Source organism: Halichoerus grypus, chromosome 2 (genome assembly GCF_964656455.1).
Source record: "Halichoerus grypus chromosome 2, mHalGry1.hap1.1, whole genome shotgun sequence".
NCBI lineage: Eukaryota > Metazoa > Chordata > Mammalia > Carnivora > Phocidae > Halichoerus > Halichoerus grypus.
In genome coordinates this window covers 46931380-46954684 of record NC_135713.1, presented here as the reverse complement: position 1 = coordinate 46954684, position 23305 = coordinate 46931380, and the positions used below count along the sequence as shown (strand labels likewise).

The 23305-nt window shown below is 40.8% G+C and overlaps 1 protein-coding gene across 2 annotated transcripts in view; it reads right to left on the bottom strand.

Moving 5' to 3' along the window:
* SGCD (sarcoglycan delta) overlaps positions 1 to 23305 on the bottom strand; it is a 936024-nt gene that overhangs the window by 206289 nt on the left and 706430 nt on the right. For both annotated transcript variants that reach the window (XM_078066784.1, XM_036096205.2), the window contains one exon: positions 2142 to 2243. In XM_078066784.1, the coding sequence (XP_077922910.1) occupies positions 2142 to 2243 (102 nt within the window). The remainder of the gene's footprint in view (positions 1 to 2141; positions 2244 to 23305) is intronic.

The following is a 23305-nucleotide window of genomic DNA, read 5'->3' as shown; positions in this document are numbered from 1 at the left end:
AAAGGAAAAAAAGTCTAAAATATTTGCTATTTGGCCCTTTACAAAAAAAAGGGAGGGGGCAACACCAGTAGAAGGAAATTATCAGTCCAAACTTGTGAGTTAAATAAGTTTAATACAGAATAGGAAGATGTAGTACACACACACACACACACACACACACACACAATGGAATATTATGCAGCCATAAAAAGAATGAGATCTCGTGCCATTTGTGACAACATGGATGGACTTAGAGGATATTATGCGAAGTGAACTAAGTTAGATGAGGAAGCCACACACCATATGATTTCACTCACATGTGGAATGTGAAAAAACAAATGAATAAACAAACTAACAAAAAGCCGAATCGACCTCTAAATATAGAGCACAAACTCTGCCTCAGGGGAGATGAGTTAGGGATGGGGAGACGAGTGAAGGGGAGAGGGAGGTACAGGCTTCTAGTTCTGGAACGAATAAATCACAGGAATAAAAGGCAGAGCAGAAGTAATATAGCCAATGATATTATAATAATGTTGCATGGTGACAAATAGCAGCTACACTTGTGGTGAGCATGGCATAATGTATCAACTTGTTTAATCACTATGTTGTACACCTGAAACTACTAGAACACTGTGTCAACAATACTCAAAAAAATAAAGCTTAATGCAGATAAGATTAATCTAAAGTACAACTAATAACTCAAAAGATAATTTAACTAACCAACTTGCCAGGTTGGGAGAAATATAGATTGCAGCAATGCTCATAAGAGTGATTTCTTAAATGCTTGAAATTGACGGTCTCCATTCTGTTCAACCCAGAATCATCACTTGACTCTCATTATAGCTTTATCCCATGATTCCTTCTAGGATATGATTTCTGCAAGACGATGGATATATTTATAGTCCTCTTGATACTTTCCTGCCTAACCCAGTGTGTGATGAGTTCCAGTTAAATTTTATAATCACTAATAGGGTGGCTGATTTGCTCTTTTTGATCATTTTAACATCATGGCTCCCTCCCTGTTACTAGGCACAGAAGGAAGTAAAGGTATTGGTAATTCAGCAGTTGCACCCAGTTTAATATAATTCAGTTGTTTAGATAGCATTCAGATAAAATTACCCACTGCATCGAGTTGCTGAATTTCATTAATTATGTTCATCAATGCACATTTATGCAAATAAAGCTTTGGGGACCTTTCACATTACTTTTTGCTTGCATGTGGACATGAACCAATCCCAGCAGAGCAAATGCATTAATAATCCTTTTCAACCAGCAAATCTCACCACTCCAACAAACAAAAGACCAAACAAAGCCAAAGAAACTGAAAAAAAAAAAACCACTCAAAACCAAAACTTAATTTTGATAATATTGGTTAATAAAAGCGAAATATCTAGAAATCACTTCTATCGTGACAAAAACAAAGAATGAGGGTAGAAGGTTAGGTAGCAGACTCTGGTTAACAGAAAAGCTTTAGAACTGGATTTCCTGTGTTGAAGTTCTTGCTTTATTACTTCGTAAGTATGTGGCTCTGAACATAGTATTTCTCTAAGGCTCCATTCTTTAATCTGTAAAATTGAGGCAACAATAATTGCCAACCCTGGGGACCGATGTGTGGATTAAATTAGGTAACAACGCACACAAAGCAACAAAGTGCATGGAACAGAGCACATACACTAGAGTGATTATTTAAATACCATTTCAGTGCAGGGTTGTTGATAACTGAAGTGATTCTAACCAACCTTGGCTACACTGTCCAAATTCTTAATGAAAAACAAAATTCTAATTCTTTCGTTCCATGTTTCCAAAGACAGCATTTAGAGCACTTGACAATTAAAAAAGATAGCAATACTTTCTTGGATTTGTATAGTACTAAAGCATTTCCACATTTACTTTCTGGGCATATTTGCAGCATAATCTAGAACAGTTCATTAACAGAGGTTATTACCCCCTTTGGCAGGAATAAAGGCTCAGAGAGGTCATCACAGTTCCATACAGTACCACAGCAGGGATTATGCTCAAGACTTCAGATTTGATCATATCTTACTACCTATATTACCATTCCCTCCCATGATGCTCTATACTCAGCTGATGGCTGATGATAAATTTCCCCAGATTTAGATTCCCAAGAAATCACCATTCCTTTTTCTCATGGCAGTACTTACTGGTCGGGACTGGATTTCTTTGGCGTAGAGAGGTTGCAAGAATTCTGAGTCTCCTTCTAGTTTTAGACCTTTGTCTGTGATTCTCAAATTCCCCATTCCATCCTGAAATAGAAGCACAAAGATAACACAGAAAATGCAATTAGCCAATATTTCAAAAAAACCTCAGGCTTTCAAAAATTGAAACAAAGTTACTACCTTTTTTCTTTTTTTTTTTTTTGAGAGATGGAATGAGAGGGGGTCCAATAAAATACTGGGAGGTATTGTTCAATGCAATTATGCATATTACCCTCTTTGCTCACTTATTCTCAGAAAATTCTATTCCAAACAATCTGTAATGCCCCCTAGTCATTTACTAGCACAGATGAAGAGGGCCCTTTTGCTAGGTATTGCAGACAGAATGGAGGCAGGAGGTAAGTGGGAAAATGATAAAAGGATAATTCCCCAGGTTAAAGTACATGGTCCAGTTTCCAAAACTTTGTGCAAAAATTGCAAAGTGGCAGTCTCTTGGTCGAATACAGTTTTTGGACACAGTGTGTTTTGCTCTCAAAATATTCAAGAGGTCAAATTAGTTGCTGACATTTTTACTGATATTCTATTATGGAAATATTAAAATATATACAAAAATAGAAAGGATAAATAGCAAACACCTGTGTACTATCATCCGTCTTCAACAACAATCCATTTATGGCTATTGTTATCTGCTATACCCACCACACCCACCTCCTTTGGTTAAATATAACCATAATACCATCACCACCACCACCATCACAAAAATAATAAAATCATTAATATCATCTAATACCCTGAGTCAATGTTCAAATTTCATTCATTTTTATTTTCTCTCCTTAGATTTCTTCCTTGAATCAAGTTCCCTACTACAACTGGTCGATACATGAAATAGTAGGCCATCTCCTAAAAATCTCCTAAATCAGTCTAGTTCTCTCTCACAGATCCACATACACATCCATCCTTTATTTGATGAGCAGAACATGTCATTTTTCTAATAGCACTGCTCAGCATTTACATGTGGCTGAACATTCCCCTAATTTCATACAACATGTTCTTCTGTCCCCTATACTTATTGTAAATTGGTAGTTAGATCAAGAGGCCTGATGACATTTAGGCTCTGTTTTCTGGGAAGAACACATTCCAGGAAATGGAGTATATTACTATTCTATTGCTACCATCACAAATAACCACAAACTCCTTGGCTTAAGACAACGCAAATGTATTATATCACAAATCTGTATAAGTCTGACCCAGGACTCAAAGGGCGAAAATCAAGGTGCCAGCGGGGCTGCTGCACTCCTTTCTGGAGGCTCAAAGGGAGAACCCATTTCTTGACTTTTTCTAGCTTCCTGAGCCTGTCCACACTCCTGGGCTTGTGGCCTCTGTCATCTTCAAAGTCTACAATGACTGGTTGAAACCACCTCATGTCTAATCACTCTGATGATGAGTCTTCCACCACTCTCTTCCACTTTTAAAGACCCTGGTAATTTCACCTGGCATACCTGGATAATCCAGGACAATCTCTCCATTTTAAAGTCACCTTATTAGCAACCATAATACTACCCATAATGTTAATTCTCCTTTGCCACATAATGTGACATTTTCAGGGGTTCTGAGATGAGGACATTGACATCTTCGAAGTGGATGGCATTTTTCTGTCTACTACATACTCTATCAAGAGGCATACAATGTCTTCTGCTGTGATGTCATCAGACATTGGTGATCTCTGCCTAGAAGATCTATTATTTCACTAGAGATTTCAAATTGGTGAGAAAATAATTCTATTGTTTCTTAATTTATTAGCTGGGGTATTCTATCAAGAGAAATCACATTTCATCAACTGTGTACCCTAAATTACAGTTTATAAAAACCTGAAAGGTGCATGATTTTTCCTCCTTTATTTATTGATTCTCAAAATATTGGTTACCTAGTATCCTCCAAAGATAACCAATTGTTTTTTTTTAAGTATCATTTTTTTAGTATCATTACAGACATTTTTTATTTGTTTCATGCCAGTGCAGTTTTTACTGCTACTGAAGTTCTAATTTTCCTACCCTTGCTCAGTGGGAACCTCTTCAAGTTGGCTCCTAAGTCCTTTTAATGTGATCCAGCAGTCTTTGATCGCCCTTTTGCTTCTGGTATGACAACATGATCTAGGGTTATTGCACACATGTCCTGTCCCAGGCCTGGAACCAGCCATTTCTAGTAAAAATGCTTGGTTCAGTTTTGTGGCAACTAGTGTTGAGAGACCACAGACTGAGCGCTTTGGGTGCTCATTGCTACTGGAATGACCCTTGTTTCTATGGACAGAGCTGGGAAAGAAGTTCTGTATTTTTAAAATAGAATACACCATGAATTCCCATTAGACTTCCTTTTTTTAAAAGCTTTTATTTATTTCTTTGAGAGAGGGAGAGCACAGAGGGAAGTGAGAAGGAGAAGCAGACTCCCCACTGAGCAGAGAGCCCACTGCGGGGTTTGATCCCAGGAAGGACCCTGAGATTATGACCAGAGCTGAAGGCAGATGCTTAACTGACTGAGCCACCCAGGTGCCCCATCCCATTAGACTTCAAATTGAGGACATGAATGTTTTCATTTAATCTCATGGATCTTACAGTGTTACTACCTTTCTTGCATACCAAAAATCTGTTTTCTCAACACCAAAATGATTACTCATTTGATTTAACCCACAGTACACAGAGCCACTACTATTCTAACATTATGATTAAGAAAAACAACTTAAAATTTGTCTTGAAAGAGCTTTAGACCCTCAACTCTATGGTCAACTAATCTTCGACAAAGCAGGAAAGAATGTCCAATGGAAAAAAGACAGTTTCTTCAACAAATGGTGCTGGGAAAATTGGACAGCCACATGCAGAAGAATGAAACTGGACCATTTCCTTACACCACACACAAAAATAGACTCAAATGGTTGAAAGACCTAAATGTGAGACAAGAGTCCATCAAAATCCTAAAGGAGAACACAGGCAGCAACCTCTTCGACCTCAGCCGCAGCAACTTCTTCCTAGAAACATCACCAAAGGCAAGGGAAGCAAGGGCAAAAATGAACTACTGGGACTTCATCAAGATAAAAAGCTTTTGCACAGCAAAAGAAACAGTCAACAAAACCAAAAGACAACTGACAGAATGGGAGAAGATATTTGCAAATGACATATCAGATAAAGGGCTAGTATCCAAAATCTATAAAGAACTTATCAAACTCAACACCCAAAGAACAAATGATCCAATCACGAAATGGGCAGAAGACATGAACAGACATTTTTCCAAAGAAGACATCCAAATGGCCAACAGACACATGAAAAAGTGCTCAACATTGCTCGGCATCAGGGAAATCCAAATCAAAACCTCAGTGAGATACCACCTCACACCAGTCAGAATGGCTAAAATTAACAAGTCAGGAAACGACAGATGTTGGCAGGGATGCGGAGAAAGGGGAACCCTCCTACACTGTTGGTGGGAATGCAAGCTGGTGCAGCCACTCTGGAAAACAGTATGGAGGTTCCTCAAAAAGTTGAAAATAGAGCTACCATATGCCCCAGCAATTGCATTACTGGGTATTTACCCCAAAGATACAAATATAGTGATCTGAAGGGGTATGTGCACCCCGATGTTTATAGCAGCAATGTCCACAATAGCCAAACTATGGAAAGAGCCAAGATGTCCATCGGCAGATGAATGGATAAAGAAGATGTGGTATATATATACAATGGAATATTATGCAGCCATCAAAAGGAATGAAATCTTGCCATTTGCAACGACGTGGATGGAACTGGAGGGTGTTATGCTGAGCGAAATAAGTCAATCAGAGAAAGACATGAATCATATGATCTCACTGATGAGGAATTCCTAATCTCAGGAAACAAACTGAGGGTTGCTGGAGTGGTGGGGGGTGGGAGGGATGGGGCGGCTGGGTGATAGACACTGGGGTGGGTATGTGCTATGGTGAGTGCTGTGAATTGTGTAAGACTGATGAATCACAGACCCGTACCTCTGAAACAAATACTACATTATATGTTTTAAAAAAAAAAGAAGATAGTAGGAAGGGAAAAATGAAGGAGGGGAAATCGGAGGGGGAGACGAACCATGAGAGACTATGGACTCTGAGAAACAAACTGAGGGTTCTAGAGGGGAGGGGGGTGGGGGATGGGTTAGCCTGGTGATGGGTATTAAAGAGGGCACGTTCTGCATGGAGCACTGGGTGTTATACGCAAACAATGAATCACGGAACACTACATCAAAAACTAATGATGTAATGTATGGTGATTAACATAACATAATAAAATTAAAAAAATAAAAAAAAAAGCTTTAGAGTGTATCCTTCTAGGCAGGTACAGGAAATGACTGGGTCTCAAAGCCACTTGAACTAATTCCATTCTGTATGGTTATGCCACCAACCTGCTGTCAAGTCAGGTTTAATTGTTTCATTCCTCCCCACCTCTCAATTTTTCATGACAGCTTTTTTAACATTTAATTTTGTTATAGTTTTGTGAACTATTTAGAAGGCACCAAAGTCAAATCTACAAAACAAGATACATTCAAAGAGGTCTAGCTTCTATCCCTGTCCCTCTACCATGTTTCCTCTTCTCCACATAAGTGTGGGCATGTATCTGTATCAGTCAGGGTTCTCCAGGGAAATAGAAAAGGGTGTGTGTGTGTGTGTGTGTGTGTGTGTGTGTGTTGAGGAACTGGCTTCAGCAACTGTGGAGGCTGATAAGTTTCAAGATCTGCAGTTAGCAAGCTAGAGACCCATCTTAATAAAACAATCACACACACACACACACACTTTTTACCAATTTATTCCTACATTTACCCAAACACATTGTCAGATAAAAAAAAAAAGCCCAACATACACACAAAGGCAAAACTCCTTAAAAGGTCATTGACCACTGGATGGAGAAAGAGTTGCAAAGTTGTTTTGCAATGTGTCCTTATCCACACAGACATGGTTCTGGTGTGCAATTTTATGCACTGCACACAATCTTATTTTGGTGTGATCTTGAAGAAATGGGTTTGAGGTATAGGCTCTGGGGTGAATCCCAAGAAGGAAAATGTTACTATAATTATGTTAAATGTTAAAATATCCTAAAGAGCTAACTTTAAAGTGCTTTAAATGTCTCTTTCTTTTCCATATAGTAACTTTATTCATCATATTGTACACCTGAAATTAACGTAGCACTATGTGTTAACTAACTGGAATTAAAATAAAAACTGTAAAAAAGATAAATAAAAATCTCTTATCATCAAAAAAAATGAATATTGAAAGATTTGAATGAAAATTCCAGGTTTTCAGCTTCTTGTGAAATGGGAGGCCCTGGGAACTCTGAGCCTGCCTTCTCGCATGGCCACCACGGGCTGGAGGCGAAAGCTGCTCCCCTCGGTGACTGGATGAACCGTATGCTCTCCAGTTCACCAGTTCCCACCCAGCCTATTTCACGAAATTACATTTCTGCAGACTCCTGAAATCTCTCACTGGAGTTTCCCATTTCTTCTCTCTGGCATTGCCATGTGCTCTGTACTTCAATACATGCAGACAGGCACCACACTGGGGGTACTGAATGACCAAGTGGGAAATGGGCACTTTTCCCCATCCCTCCTCCATCACAGCACTTCAGCCTCTGCATGAGAACCGATTTTTCAGGTCAATATTGTCCTTTCAGAGATAGTATGCCATCTGTATATTTCTATTTTTGGTCCTTGTGGGGACAGCTATGCCAAAAGGGCCCCAGACTGGGCATTCAGACCAGTGTGAGAGGCAGTGGGCTGGAGGGTATGTTCATATAACACTAGCAGCAGGTAGACTCCACAACAAAAGGAAAAAAGAACAAGCAAATATCCACCCAACCCTTCCCCCACACCCACCCCCCAAAGGATATGTCAATGATCTTGTTTTGGATAATTCCTGATGATTTGTGTTAGTTGGAGAAGCAGAACTTTTCATAGAAACACATACTAAATGTTTTCATAGAAACACATCTATAAACTGACGTATCTGGTTTGTTTGTGTGATACACGTTTATAAAATAAATAAGAAGTGCTAAAAATTCTTACATAAGAAGATTATATTTGGGGTAATTAGTAAGCCTATTTCAAATAAAATATATCTCCCTCGCCTCTTATAGTATACAGATCCACTATCCATAACATTTACTGATGGCTTACTAGGTGCTCATTACTATACTCTGTGCTTTTCATCTTCTTAATTGTTACTGAAATCTACCATGTTACTTCTTGAATGTAATCATAACAAAATAATCCTATAAATGTGAAATTATTTGGCTATAGGCTTATCACCATGCCAGTTATGAGAAAAAAATTAAAATTTAAAAAACTACCTAAAAATTTTATGTTAAAATAACTGAATATGATATAATAGAACATGATGTGGTCCTGTAAAGGAATAAGAACATAGGCAAATGTGCATAATCCATTATTAATGAAATAATTAATAAAGACACATATATTTTATGCCATTTTAAAAAAGATGTCATTTATTTATTATTTACTTACTTATAGAGCATGAGTGAAGGGAGGGGCGGAGGGACAGGGAGACAGAGAATCTCAAGCAGACTCCACACTGATATGGAATCCCATAATCCCAAGATCATGACCCCAGCCAAAATCAAGAGTTGGATGCCGAATGGAATGAGGCACCCGGGCACCTGTTTTTTATGCCATTTTTATATAACTATATGCAAATATTCATACACATGCATACATACAATCATATGTGCACATAAGAAAAATTCTGGGACAAATTTCATAGGGGAAAAATTCTAGAAAGAAATATACTTAAAAGTTAATATTGCAAATGAGTGTTTTATTTTCTTCGTTTTGCTTGTCTGTACTTCATCATTTTCTGTAAGTAGCCATCGCAATTAAAAAACTTGTTATAAAACATAAGTTCTCACTGATTTATTTTAAAAAGCAACATTTGTCAAGAATCTCTGTCCTACACTAAATGCTATATACTATTGTCTCATGTCATCCTCTCAATGATCCTATGAGATAGTCTTTATGTTCCCTATTTCCCAAGTGAGAAAATTTATTGGTAAGTAACTTGCTCACAATTGCATAGCTAGTTAATGACAGGATCAGGAATCTGAACCCAAGTCTTTCCAATTCAGACTATATGCCCTTACTCATTATTTTAACCTAATGTAATGTAGTAAAAGCCATCTATGTAAGGTATCTGCTGGGCTTCATAGGGCCACTTTGATTTTTCACTTGCTTGGGGAGGGCACTCAGCGATGCTAGAGAGGGCCCTCTCTAACCAGGAGAATAATGCCCTCTGTTCTTATGGTCAAACACCTCTATTCCACCTTTCCGGGGTCCAGAGGTTCTTTATTACAACCCAACTGCTTCCCATGCCACGGAACATAAGCAAAATGAATCCTCTGCTATTTCTGGAAAGCTTACTGTGTACGTAATTGTGTGCTGCAAGCTGTGGGGAGTCAGAAAAAAAGAAGGCCCTCCCCATCCTGTCCTCTGAGACTGTTTATAACACAGGTGACACACAGGCAGAGAATAGTGAAGGAGAAACCAGAAGGATCAACGTTTGAGAAATGTTCCTGTAATCCAACAGGCAATGGACTCCTTTACTTAAATACCTCTTAAGGTAGGGAACTCACCACAAACTTGCCAAATCTCTACCATTTCATTAAGTTAAAGGTTCTTCCGGTGCTTGAGAACCATCACCTCACTTTTCCTGTCCCACTCCCCAGGTCTGCCCAACGATATTGGTGGGAAAGGTCTATCCAATAATATGAATTTACGTTAGTGACCTCTATTTCCTAAATATAATACAAAGCAGACTAGAATGGCCGACTACGTACGTTCCCACATTAGAGTCTCCTTTCTGGCTCTGGAACAATCAGACTGGATTAGATACACATCAAAACAACTTGAGAATCGCCTTATTTAAAACCATTTTACCTTTAACTACAGACATAAGAAGCTCTCAGTATTCTTAAGATAGGAGTTTTAGGTCACTTTTAGAGCAAAATTTCCCTCCCAGTAAGATGCAAAAGAGACATTTAGAAGATTTACAGTCATTCCCAAAGTAATTAGGAGGAAAGAGACCTTCCCCTCCCTTCCGTGTTCAAATGGTAAAACTTCAATATTCTTAAAGGCAAGCATAAAAATTCTAGCAGCCAGAAAGCTGGGCTCAAGGGAGCCAGCTCTGTCCAGTCAGTGGTCCTAAAGTCTATAAAGTACACTCAAAACGAAAGTAGGAGGTCAGGATCCCACTGTCATCCCTGTGAGGGCAAGGTGTCAGCCCTCCCACACACAGCAGCACACCAGTGCCGACCCATAAGCCTGTCCCGTGGAGCTTTCACAAATAGATGAGGGAATCTCTGTATTTTCCCAGTCCAATTTAGAGTGGCCTCCCTGTAAAGTCTTTTGGGGGAGAGAGGGCTGGGGTGGGGTATGGGAGCAGAGGTGGATCAAATTTGGAGAATCTGCCTTTGGGCTAGTCCAAGGATGATGGCATTTGCCCTTTATTTTTTATCTGGTCCACACCGTCTGGCCGGTTGTTTCGAATGGACAGTTTTCGACAAAATGAGTACAGAATAAATAAAGAGGTTTCAGAGTGGCAGGCCAATAGACTGAGATATTAATTTGTTTCTTTCTTCCTATCTCTCATGCTGGCCCCTGGCCCCTTTTCATCACCATTTCAAATAGGTTCCTAGGCTTTGTAATTATGTAATTATGAGGCTTAGAGATTTTGAGAGCAAAGAAGCAGAGGCAGCCTGAAAGCAGTGGGGTTTCTTTTGTAAAAGGTGACCCTCACTGAATGGACAGTGCCAGTGAGTTAGGAAGGGAGGCGAGAAGGAGAGGAGAGGTGAATTCCAGAGACCACTGTCCTGCCAGTGCCCCCAGGAAGGGATTAGGACTTCAGAGGGAAATGGCTGAGGGGCTCCAGCTTCCCCAAAGTCTCCCCTCCACAGGAATGGTGGAGAGGTCCCTTTCCCAGACCTAAATGGACCACGTGCTTGGGATCACAGTTCTCTCAGCTACTGCCAATGAAAGACAGTGACTGGCTTTCCACATAAAGTATCATGTCATCTGTGAAATGAGAGAGTTTGACTTCTTCTTTGCCAATTTGAATACCTTTTATTTCTTTTTGTTGTCTGATTGCTGTTGCTAGGACTTCTAGTACTATGTTGAACAATAGTGGCGAGAGTGGGCATCCTTGACATGCTCCTGATCTTATGGAAAAGGCTCTCAGCTTTTCCCCATTGAGGATGATATTTGCTGTGGGTTTTTCATAGATAGATTTTATGAACTTGAGGAATGTTCCCTCTATCCCTATACTCTGAAGAGTTTTAATCAGGAAAGGATGTTGTATTTTGTCAAATGCTTTTTCTGCAGCAATTGAGAGGACCATATGGTTCTTCTCTCTCCTCTTATTAATGTGTTCTATCACATTGATTGATCTGTGAATGTTGAACCACACTTGCATCCCGGGGATAAATCCTACTTGGTCATGGTGGATGATCCTTTTAATGTATTGTTGGATCCTATTAGCTAGGATTTTGTTGAGGATTTTGGAAGAGGCAACCCACAGAATGGGAGAAGGTATTTGCAAATGACACTACAGATAAAGGGCTGGTATCCAAGATCTGTAAAGAACTTCTCGAATTCAACACCCAAAAAACAAATAATCAAGTCAAAGAATGGGCAGAAGACATGAAAAGACACTTCTCTGAAGAAGACCTACAAATGGCTAACAGACACATGAAAAAATGTTCACCATCATTAGCCATCAGGGAAATTCAAATCAAAACCACACTGAGATACCACCTTACACCAGTTAGAATGGCAAAAATGGACAGGGAAAGAAACAACAAATGTTGGAGAGGTTGTGGAGAAAGGGGAACCCTCTTACACTGTTGGTGGGAATGCAAGTGGTACAGCCACTTTGGAAAACAGTGTGGACGTGCCTCAAAAAATTAAAAATAGAGCTACCCTATGACCCAGCAATTGCCCTACTGGGTATTTACCCAAAGACACAGATGTAGTGAAAAGAAGGGCTACATGCACCCCAATGTTCATAGCAGCAATGTCCGCAATAGCCAAACTGTGGAAAGAGCCGAGATGCCCTTCAACAGATGAATGGATAAAGAAGATGTGGTCCATATATATAATGGAATACTACTCAGCCATCAGAAAGGATGAATACCCAACTTTTACATCAACATGGATGGGACTGGAGGAGATTATGCTAAGTGAAATAAGTCAAGCAGTGAAAGTCAATTATCATATGGTTTCACTTATTTGTGGAACATAGGGAATAGCATGGAGGACATTAGGAGAAGGAAGGGAAAAATGAAGTGGGGGAAATCAGAGGGACAGATGAACCATGAGAGACTATGGACTCTGAGAAACAAAGAGGGTTTAAAGGGGAGGTGGGTGGGGGGATGGGTTAGCCTGGTGATGGGTATTAAGGAGGGCATGTACTGCATGGAGCACTGGGTGTTATATGAAAACAATGGATCGTGGAACACTACATCAAAAACTAATGATGTACTGTATGGTGACTAACATAACATAATAAAATAAAAAACAAAACAAAACAAAACAAAAAAAGACAGACAGTGACCAGCGCCCCCAGAGCCCTTCCCACTGGTGCTGGCAAAACACTGGGATGTCCAAAAAAATTCTGAGATGTAAAATGCCCTGCTGGCCTTTTTTGGGGAAGGAGCTGGGAATTAGCAGTATGCTGATTTAAAGAAAGTATTATTTCTTGCTCCTCTGACTTTGCTTCGCATTAGCATCAAACAGGTTTTTAATCCCTTCAACCTATTTCCAAGCTGGACATAATGCCAAGTCCTATTTTAGAATGCAAGTTGCGAGCCTATCTCTTGATGGAGAGTTTTAATGGCAGGCATTATTTAGTTTTTTTCTTTTTTTAAAGATTTTATTTATTTATTTGACAGAGAGAGACACACAGAGAGAGGGAACACAAGCAGGGGGAGTGGGAGAGGGAGAAGCAGGCTCCCCGCGGAGCAGGGAGCCTGATGCGGGGCTAGATCCCAGGATCCTGGTATCATGACTTGAGTCGAAGGCAGACGCTTAATCGACTGAGCCACCCAGGCGCCCCTGGCAGGCATTATTTAGTTTTGATCAAAGAGTGAACCAATTTTATCTGCGGAGATTGCTTTAGAATGTAAGCTTCATGAGGGGTGGGACTTTTGCTCACTGTAGTCTCAATTCTTAAAACACTGCTTGGCTCACAGTATGTACTCAGCAAGTATTTGTTAAAGGACAGAATTCCTTCATTCTAAATGCTGTGTTTTGAAGGGTACTGAGGGGATTATAAAATGTTAGAACCTAGGCTTATCCCTCGAGCAGATCACAATGTATCAGAACATGCATTCGCATGTTGGGTAATACAGTCCCCAGTGGGTGAAAATTGGTGATTGGGGGGGGGGGGGAGTTGGGAAAAACCTTACTCTTTTATGTATAAAGCAAAAATAATGCCTAGGTATAGAGTGTATACACAGTTTATCTGTAGTATTAAAATTTCATGAGGGGGTGAGCAATTAGGAAAAAAACTTGTTTAAAAATGCTCTTGGGGGAAGGGAGGCAATGAAAAAAGAGGTTGAGAAACACTGCATCAGAGTGTCAGAGATTTTGAGACTGCTCTAGTTTTTTTTCCCTTTAATCTAAAAATGGTCACTTCTGCCAGTCATATATTGAACCATCTTCTCTGGAGCTCCTCAGCCTGTAAAATATGACAGAACAGAGCAGCATAGGTAAAAAGCAAACTCCTTAATGTAATATTTAACACCATCTTCATCTGACACCTGCAGACTTCTCCAGACTTGTGTCTCTCACTCCGGCACAAAACATGCTAGTGATTTCTCCAAACTCTTTCCCTTACCACGTCTTTGCAAATGTCCTTCCCTTGGCCGGTCATGCTTTTTCTAACCTTTCTGTGCTTCTGTCCAGCCCTTTGGGTGTGGTTAGATATATTTTCTGGGTCTGCGGCGCCTGAGGTCTCCTTATACCCTGTGTGCATCTCTAGTAGAGTATTTATCACATGTACAACAGTGATTCACTTACATTTGTGTCCTTCCTTGCTAGACTTCAAATTCTTTGAGATGAGGAATAGTGTGTCACTCATGATTCAATCCTCATGGCCCAGTATACTGTATCTTTTTTTTTTTTTTTTTTTTTTTTTTTTAGGATCGGGGGAAGGGGCAGAGGGAGAAGGAGAGAGAGAATCTCAAGCAGGCATGCCCAGTGCAGAGCCCAATGTGGGGCTCCATCTCACAACCCGGAGATCATGACCTGAACTGAAATTAAGAGTTAGATGCTTAACTGACTGAGCCACCCAAGCGCCCCACACTATATCTAAATATGTGACTGCAAGAGCCAAAAAGAAATAGGCTAAACTAGAGATGGTTCAGAAAGCATGCCTTCATACAAATATAAAACAATAATATCACAGCTACTGTTTTCGTATGCATTAGACAAAGCACTTTATTGACATCATGTCCATTAATCTGCACTGTTAGCCCGTTTCTCAGTTGAGAAAATTATTGCTCCAACATCCTGACCCATCAGCTCCTAAACAAAAGTCCTTCATCACCATGCTCCCTGCGTCACTGCTAAGCCCTAAGTGTGTACCCAGCCCATGCTAAATGCCAAGTGAGGAGACATGAAGACGGAGTCTCCCTTCTAGGAGCTCCTAGGCTAATGGGGGGAAAAGAAAAAAAAAAACAGAAGTAACACACATGATGGCAAGGATGTGGATAACAGAAACCCTCACACCTCACTAGTGGGAACACAGCGTAGGGCAGAACTTTGCAAGAAGGTTTGACTGTTAAAAAGTTAAACCTAGAGTTACCATATGACCCAGAAATCCCACTCTTAGCTACTTGCCGAAGATAAATAAAAACACATGGTCACCCAAAGACTTGCATGTAAATGTCCACTGGGGTAAAATTCACAATAACCAAAGAGTCGAAATAAATCAAATGTCTATTAACTGACGAGCAGATATAATAGTCTATATCTGTGCAATGGAATACTATTCAGCAATATAAAGGATTAAATGCTGGCACATGCCACAACTTGGATAAACCTCAAAAACATGATGCTAAGTAAAAGCAGCCAGACACAAAAGACCACATACAGTATGACTGTGTTTCTATGTAACGTCTGGTGAGACAAACTGATGCAGAATGTAGATGAACAGTTGTCTGGGACCAGCAGTGAAGAGGGACTAGAAATAGCCTCAATGAATCTATTGAGGTGACAGAAATGCTCCAAAACTGGACTGTGTTCATAGCTGCATAACTCAGTAAATTTACTAAAAATCACAGAAATGTATATTTAAAAGAGTGAATCTTATAGTATGTAAATTTGACCAGGTTGTTTAAAAAATAAAGGAGTAACAGACATATAATAATGTTCATGGAAACGAGGAATCTAGTTCTGGAGACACATGGTATTACATGCTTTGGAATTCCCCAAATCAGCAGAGAAGCAATTTAGAGATATACGCTAGGAGAAAGAGATAGCAGGTTAGATAGAGTGCCAGTAAGAGACAACCCTATTATTTGTCTACACCTGGTATGGAGTTACTAAAGATACAGGTTGGCAAGTGTTGGTCATCAAGGGCTAAGCACAGGGAAGGAGGAAAAGCCCAAAGGAAGACAGAGCTGAATTAAACCCAGAACCTGTTTCTGTGGTCAAGGCAATTACATTGTGGGCTAGGCTCTGGTGGTTACTAGTGATCTTCTTTATCAGGGAGCATTAAAAATGGGACCATCATCAGTCCTGCATGATTAACACAGCAGCAAGAGAGAGGACCAGATGACTTCTCAGTGTCTAGATCACAGCTTCTGATCGTTTGGGTCAGATGCTATACGGTCTCAACTTCATCCATATTCCTTCTCTTTCTTTTTTTTTTTTTTTTCATTTATTTATTTGACAGAGACATAGCGAGAGAGGGAACGCAAGCAGGGGGAGTGGGAGAGGGAGAAGCAGGCTTGCCGCGGAGCAGGGAGCCCAATGCAGGGCTTGACCCCAGCACCCTGAGATCATGACCCGAGCCGAAGGCAGACTCTCAACGACTGAGCCACTCACATCCTCTTCTTTTACCATTGATATCAATTTATCGAATAGTTTTTTCTTTCTTCTCCTTATTACTGCCAAGTTACCATAAAACTAGAAGTTCATGGACGGATTGTTTAGAACATTGTAAATGTATATGCGTGTGTGCACATGTGAGAGAGAGAGAGTGAGAGAAAGGGGGGAGGAGAAGAAGAGGGGGAGAAAGAGAGAGGGAGGGAAGAGAGAGGGGGAAGGAGACAGGAGGGGCAAGGGAGAGGGATGGAGGGGGAGAGAGGGGAGGAGGAAGAGACAGAGATGGAGAGACAGAGAGAGAGAGAGAAGAAGAAGGAACAGGAGGAGGGAAAAACAGAGAGAAGAGACAGGGAGAAAGAAGGGGGATATAAGACATATGTAGTTGTCAAATTGCTTTGGTGCCTCAGTGGGTAAGAGTTGTGATTTCTCACATTTTATAACATCTCATAAAATTTCTTTTAATGATTTATAGATCCAAGGCCATGGTATTTCCTGGTTGCCAGTAGTAATATATGGATGGACATTCTTTGCTGTATACTTTTCCTGGGGGTTCAGGAGCCAAAGGGGGGGTTCCTCCCACACACATACACATAGAGAATAAGGCTAATTCTCTTTATTTTCAAATTGCTTTATTCCTACTTGTCCTTTAGGGCATACCTACCAGTTTCTTTGGGAAACCTTCCTTGATTCTTTTCAATTCTTTATAAAAAAGCTTTCCTCAGTAACTGAAACACACAAACATAGACAGACACACAGGGCATTTCATTATAGGGCTAAGAGTATGAGTTCTGCAATCAGAGTGTATGGGTTAATTGTTATTCTACCACTTATTAGTGGCCTTTCTACTTCTCACTCTTCCTTACATAGCCAAGATAATGAGATCTTCTAAATTGAGGATTAAATCAGAGAGACCAGGTGTATAAGTCAGGAGAGGTTAGGTTGTACCATGGTGAAGACAACAAAATTCTCAGCGGTTTCGAACAACAAAGATTCATTTCTCACCCCAGCTGTAAGTCCAGAGGCATAACAGTCAAGTCAGCTAGGGACATCAGATGATCGAGCAGCCATGATTTTAAAATTGTGCTGCTCTCTGTCTTTGGGCACATGCAGGATTGTATTTCCCCGCCCGCTTATGGTGGTTGGAGCCGTGAGATTTGTTGTAGCTTGTGAAATGTGAGCATAAGAACAGCCAGGGCATGCTTGACCATAATCTTTTTTTTTTTTTTCTCTCTCTCTTTCTCTAGATTGAAAGCTTCTAGCAGGCAAGGGCAGTATTTTAGCTGTTTTTTTTTTTTTATCTTAGTCACCTTCTGTAACCCGTACACAGAGCAGATAGGTAGTAAATTTTGACTGACTGGATGAAAAGTATTCTGTCAGCCACAGAGAAGTGTGACTAGAGCCCCCAGAGGAAGTCAGGTCTGGCTGAAAAGTCAACGAGCCCTCGCTGGGGTACCAGCTACTCAGACCGGTACCGTGCTTGCTGGCCACCTGGGAAAACAGCTAGATCACCATGGGGATTGTTGTATACCTTTAGATATTAATTAAAGAGTATCCTTCAAGAATGTGTGCAAGGAAATGTAAGCATATCTCATGGAACCATAAGGTTGGAGCACTTGGGCGCTGGCCTTGACCCTTCTGCTAGCTTTAAGGCAAACTCAGATAAGCCTAGCCAGTGTGAACCGGTTTCCTCCTACCTCATGATGGTTAGATGGACAGCATAAACATGACAATCTCCTCCACTTAAAAAAGTCCTGTGTTATGATGCACAGGAAACAGGCCGCTCTCTGGACAACACCACATCACAGCTGTCACCAGGAATTGGTGCCCACGACCCCGAGGAGCCACCACGAGGGCATCTTGTGTGACTCGAAGTTCTGCCAAGGGAATGCTTTCGAAACCTCTTACAAATTCCTCCAAACGCACACCCAGATTTGGGGAGGATTTAGGCACGAAATCTACTGCCAGCACATTGTTCTGAAACAGAAACTTGTAAGCAACCTTTAAAAAGAGACTTCAGCAGAGAATTTATCGATCGTTTGAAGGGAAGAAAATGAGAGATGGATCATAAAGTACAAATTGCTACAGCCCCTGTCCCAGGTGACACATGTGAGCTTACGAATCCTGAGCTATTGTTGATAAAGGAGGGAGACTCATTTATCTCAAGCAGACGCATACAAGGAAATAAGTGAAATAGGATGAGGCCTATGCCAAGTGTTCCGATGAAATTCCTGCCGCGGCAACCCCCAAGGCTCGCTGAGCACTTCCCACCAGCAAAGCCCGATTAAGACGCTGGCCTGAGTGAGATTAAAATGCACACTGCGAAAATCTCTCCCAAAATAGATTCTTACACCAGGGCATCCACCACGAGGGAGCTACCTGTCCTGCCTTCTCTCTGTTTCATTAGGAAAAGTTGTCAGCTGTCCACGACAGTGTCTTTTATGAGACTCCAAGTTACAGCTTCAAAGGACCCAGGACCTTTTTGATACTTGTGAGAAAGGTTCTGAGGAGAAGTTCAGAAAAAAGCAGGCTAGGGCGTGCGCTCCGAGCACTAGAGCTGTCTTACCTATTAATTTGGCCCCTCAGTTCATGTTTTGATGTCCAAATTGGCCTTCCAAAGAATGGCACCACATACACCCTGCATCGTTCAGATGGGTGACCAATTTCCACAATTACCTTCAGCCTTAAACTGACAAGGAAAAGCAGGTGTCCAGAGGCGATGTCTGTTGCTGCTTCCCTTCCTTCACCCCTGAGGCCTGATATTCTTCCCACATTTCATGCATGTATTCTCAAAAGAGTGGCACAACTCAACACAGCACAGGCAATCACTGAAGCCTTGGGAAATCCCGTCTGCTCAGAGAACAAGGGCATGCACTGGTCTCTCTTTCCTGGAGCATTACCCGGCCAGAGCCATGAAGGACTGGGAAGAAGGAGGCAGGGCAAGAAGGGGGCTGGGGGTGAGGAGGGAAGGTAGGGTAGACAGGAGGTTCCAGAAGTTGTCTCTGAGGGGGAACCCAGATGAAGTGAGGGAGCCAGTCATGGGAAGATCCAAGGCAAGGGGAACAAGTGGGGCCCATTTGGGAATACAAAGAAGGCTAATGTGACTGTAGTGGTGTCACATTTACCTCTCCAGAAGACAGACAGCAGTAGGAGATGAATTCAGACAGGTGGGGAGGGACCAGATCAATAGAGCCTCTTGGAGAAGATGCTATTCGAGTCTGATTTTTATTTTATATCCGGTCTACGCCAATGGGATGCATTAAGGAAAGGAATGAAGGGAAGCGATTTATACTTTAATTTAGATAAATTCCAATAAGACTTTCATGAAAGGACTGAACCCAACTTTGATAAATTCACTACCTCAGAATTAATTCCCCAAATAATTTTCTAATAAAGGACTTGCTGATAATAGATTCTGTGATTTTGCTCAACTGAAATGTTTTGGAATTCACTCCCTGCTTCCTTTGTTGTCTAAATTCTGAGAGCACAATAAACATGACCATGGGTTTTGGAATCCAAAAGACCTATTTTGGGGTTCAGATCCCATCACTTACTAGTCATCTGAACTTCCTTGAGCCTTTTACATCTGTGAAATGGGGATCAGGGTATCCCTTTTGAGGACTGAGTGCGTGTGTGTGCATTTGATCTGCTCAGCACCATGCCTGGTACACTGTAAATACTCAACAGCACCCTGTGCTGAACCATCCACCAGCCCATCCCCTACCTCCCGCATCCACCTCCTCCTTCCTTGAAATGACTACCTTCTCTGATCTATGGCAGTCACACTCTGCCACACACAATTTAGCACTCCATTGATTCGATATGCTCTGAGAGTCTTGTGTAAGAAGAAGGGGAAAGAGGGTCAATGGTGGAGCTGCCAATGTCAAGTGGATGGAGAACGAGGGAGGTAAGGGGCAAGATGAAGCAGCAAAAAGTTTGCCACTGAATTTGAAGAAAGGGAAGGGATTAGCATTCAGCCTGTGTCTTCCAGCTAGCAAGGAGGGAGGAGAGGGAAGGAGAAGGGGCGCTCTTGGGCTTGCCAGAATTGAAACTGCCTCCCTCTCTGGACAAAACAGTACTTGAATAATTTTAACTGCAAATAGTCAAATCATCAAAAAACAAGAGACTGAAATTGGTTAAAGGGATTCCATTTGCCTCTTACTCCCTTTGAATCACCATGCTGGATATTACCCACATCCCTCTAACCACCTCTGAAGAAGGGAATATTTTAAAGTCTGAATAGCTTCAGAGACTAAGAACAAGGATAATTCTCTGGGCAAGAAGAGTGGATAGCAGAGATTAAAAATCCATAGCAAATGGAATCACAACCATTCTTTAAACCTTGTTTAGGAGAGTAGTTGTGACAGTGAATTTTATATGTCAGTTTGACTGGGCTGGGGGGTGACCAGATATTTAGTTAATCGTTAATTCCGGGTGTGTCTGTGACAGGGCTTCTGGATGCAATCAACATTTGAATTGCGAGACCAAATAAAGCAGAGTGTTCTCCCTCATGTGGATAGCCTCATTCAATCAGTTGAGGGCCTGAATAGAACAAAAAGGCTCACCCCCTCTCAAGGAAGGGGGAATTTCTTCAAATTCGAACTGAAACGTTGGCTCTTCCTGGGTCTCCAGTCCGCTGGCCTTTAGACTAGAACTGAAACATCAGCTTTCCTAGTTCTCAAGCCTTAGGACTCAGATGGGAACCAAATCATTGACACTCCCGGGTCTACAGCTTGCTGACTGCAACTCTTAGGACTGGTCAGTCTCCATTATTGTGTGAGCCAATTCCTTATAATAAATCTCCTTCTATATACACACACAAACACGGACATGTGCACACACAGCCTATCGTTTCTGTTTCTCTGGGGAACACTGACTAATATAGAAGTAGAGAAGTTTATCCCTAAATTCAGATTATTGAACTGTCACAACAAAGCAAGTGAGCATGACTTGGAATTAAAAGAAACTTTCAAAAAGAATTCATCCATGTTATGTAATCTCCACCTGCACGACTCATCTCTTAAAGATGTGAGCCACTCTCTCAGAGAGAACATAAGACTTTCTTAGCCCTTGCTTGGGAACAATAGCCACCACTGTCCCTTCTGCTTCCCATGAGAGGGAAACCCCATTATGTGACAGTATCAGGAGTTCGCAAGCACCAAGTTAGAACTTTTGCACGGATCTCCCCCAGAACTGGATGCCAGGCTCCAGATGACTATGTTGTCAGGTAAGAATGAGCTATGTCACAACTACAAAGAGCTTAGGGTAATCTTGACCTTGATGGCAATGGGGCTACCAAAGTTTGCTGAGAAATTAACTACTTAATACAATGTAAACTTGCTGGGCATTGTTTGGTCTGAGTTTATATTTATGGCAGTCATCTAGAAGTTGGAAGAAGGGTGCTTCTTCTTGATGGTGTGGATTCCACATGCTTATATAAGCAACTTAAGAGATTTGCCTATAGTTATTAACGGCTCTCTGTATGCTTTGATTATAAGGAAGACATAGTAAGATTCACTTTTTCCTGCATTCTCTTTAACACAAGTGTGTCTGAAAGGTTAACAAGAAAACTCCCTCTCTCATACTCAAAATATAGGAAGAAAGAGATGCATAAGATGAGTAAAAGAATACAGCATCCCTCAGGCAGGTCACACTTAAAAGGTACAATGGAGGAGATCTAAAGTTAACTGGAAAACGTTCATCTGAGGTACATTTCTGGTTTTCAGGAACCTCAGATACAAGCAATATGGTAAGGACTTCTTACACTTTTAAAACTCTTTATATTAAACAAAAAAAAAAAAAAGAAAAGAAAGAGAACTTGTTCCCAAAGGTTATGTGGCAGATATTCCTCATTTACTTTACTAGCACTTTCAATTTTGGCTCAAATTCTATTATTCAGGAGATATGAATTGGCCAGTGGGAACACTTCCAGCAACAATATTTCAGAATTAAAATCTAATTTAACCAAGATGACCCTGGAAATTACCAAGCTCAGGTAAAAGGAAACCTTTTAACATAAACGGCCATGCGTTATTCATTCCATCCAGAGGGTGCTGGGAAAACTCTCCATTTTTATTTTATTTTTTTATCATCTAAGCCACCTTTCTCATCATACAATGCCGTGTAATGGGCAAGCTTTTTTTTTTTTTTTTTTTTAAAGGATATGTCACCATCACTGATGTATGTGTAAGAATGAGACCAGGTCTGGGAAACACAGAAAAGCCATTTCGGAGTGGCTGAATAAGGGGGGAGTATGAATAGTTCGAAAAAAATGCACAGTCTAACAAATAATTGTACCATAAAGATGTCAGCTTAGGGAGTAACTCAATGCTTTCTTAACTTCAGATTTAAAAATATATATTTTTTTTATCAGAAAAGTACAATACAGCAGCTGAATATCAACAGACCTTTATTCATAGGCCAGTTCTAGTCTTTATTACCTGTGTGACCTTGAGCAGGTCACTTGCTATTTTGCCCCTCGGTTTCCTCTTCTATAAAATATAAATACACTGCCTAGGCGGATGGACGTGAGCATTCAACAACATTTAAGTTGCTTGGTATAGAAAGTAAAAAGCTGTGGATGCTTTGTAAATGTTACTTCTTTTCTTTCAGTTAAAAGTAGAAAGAAGTTTGGCCTTAATAGGCTCTGTATTTTTAGGGGGGGAAAAAAGCCTTCTGTTAAGGGCAGGGATTTTTAAGGGCAGGATTATTTCAGGTTTTCCCTTTCTTTCATAATAACATCATGCACTAGGGAATGAGTTCTTTAGTGGATCCAGACTAAAGCCTGTGGAGTTATTTCCCTTAGGGCCAGGTCTGACATGTGGGTCTCACCAGATTTAGTTTCTATATCCTGGAAAGACCTGGCTTCTGGGATGTCAATTTCAGACTCGTGGAAGCATTCACAGAGTTTCTTTCTGCCCTTAGACGTAAGCTTCAAATCCCGAAACACATAACATCTGGGCCCAGATGGCCATTCTAACTGGCATCAGGTTATCCCCTCTCCCACCTGGATTTAGTTCCAAAGTCTGGGTTATAGTGCG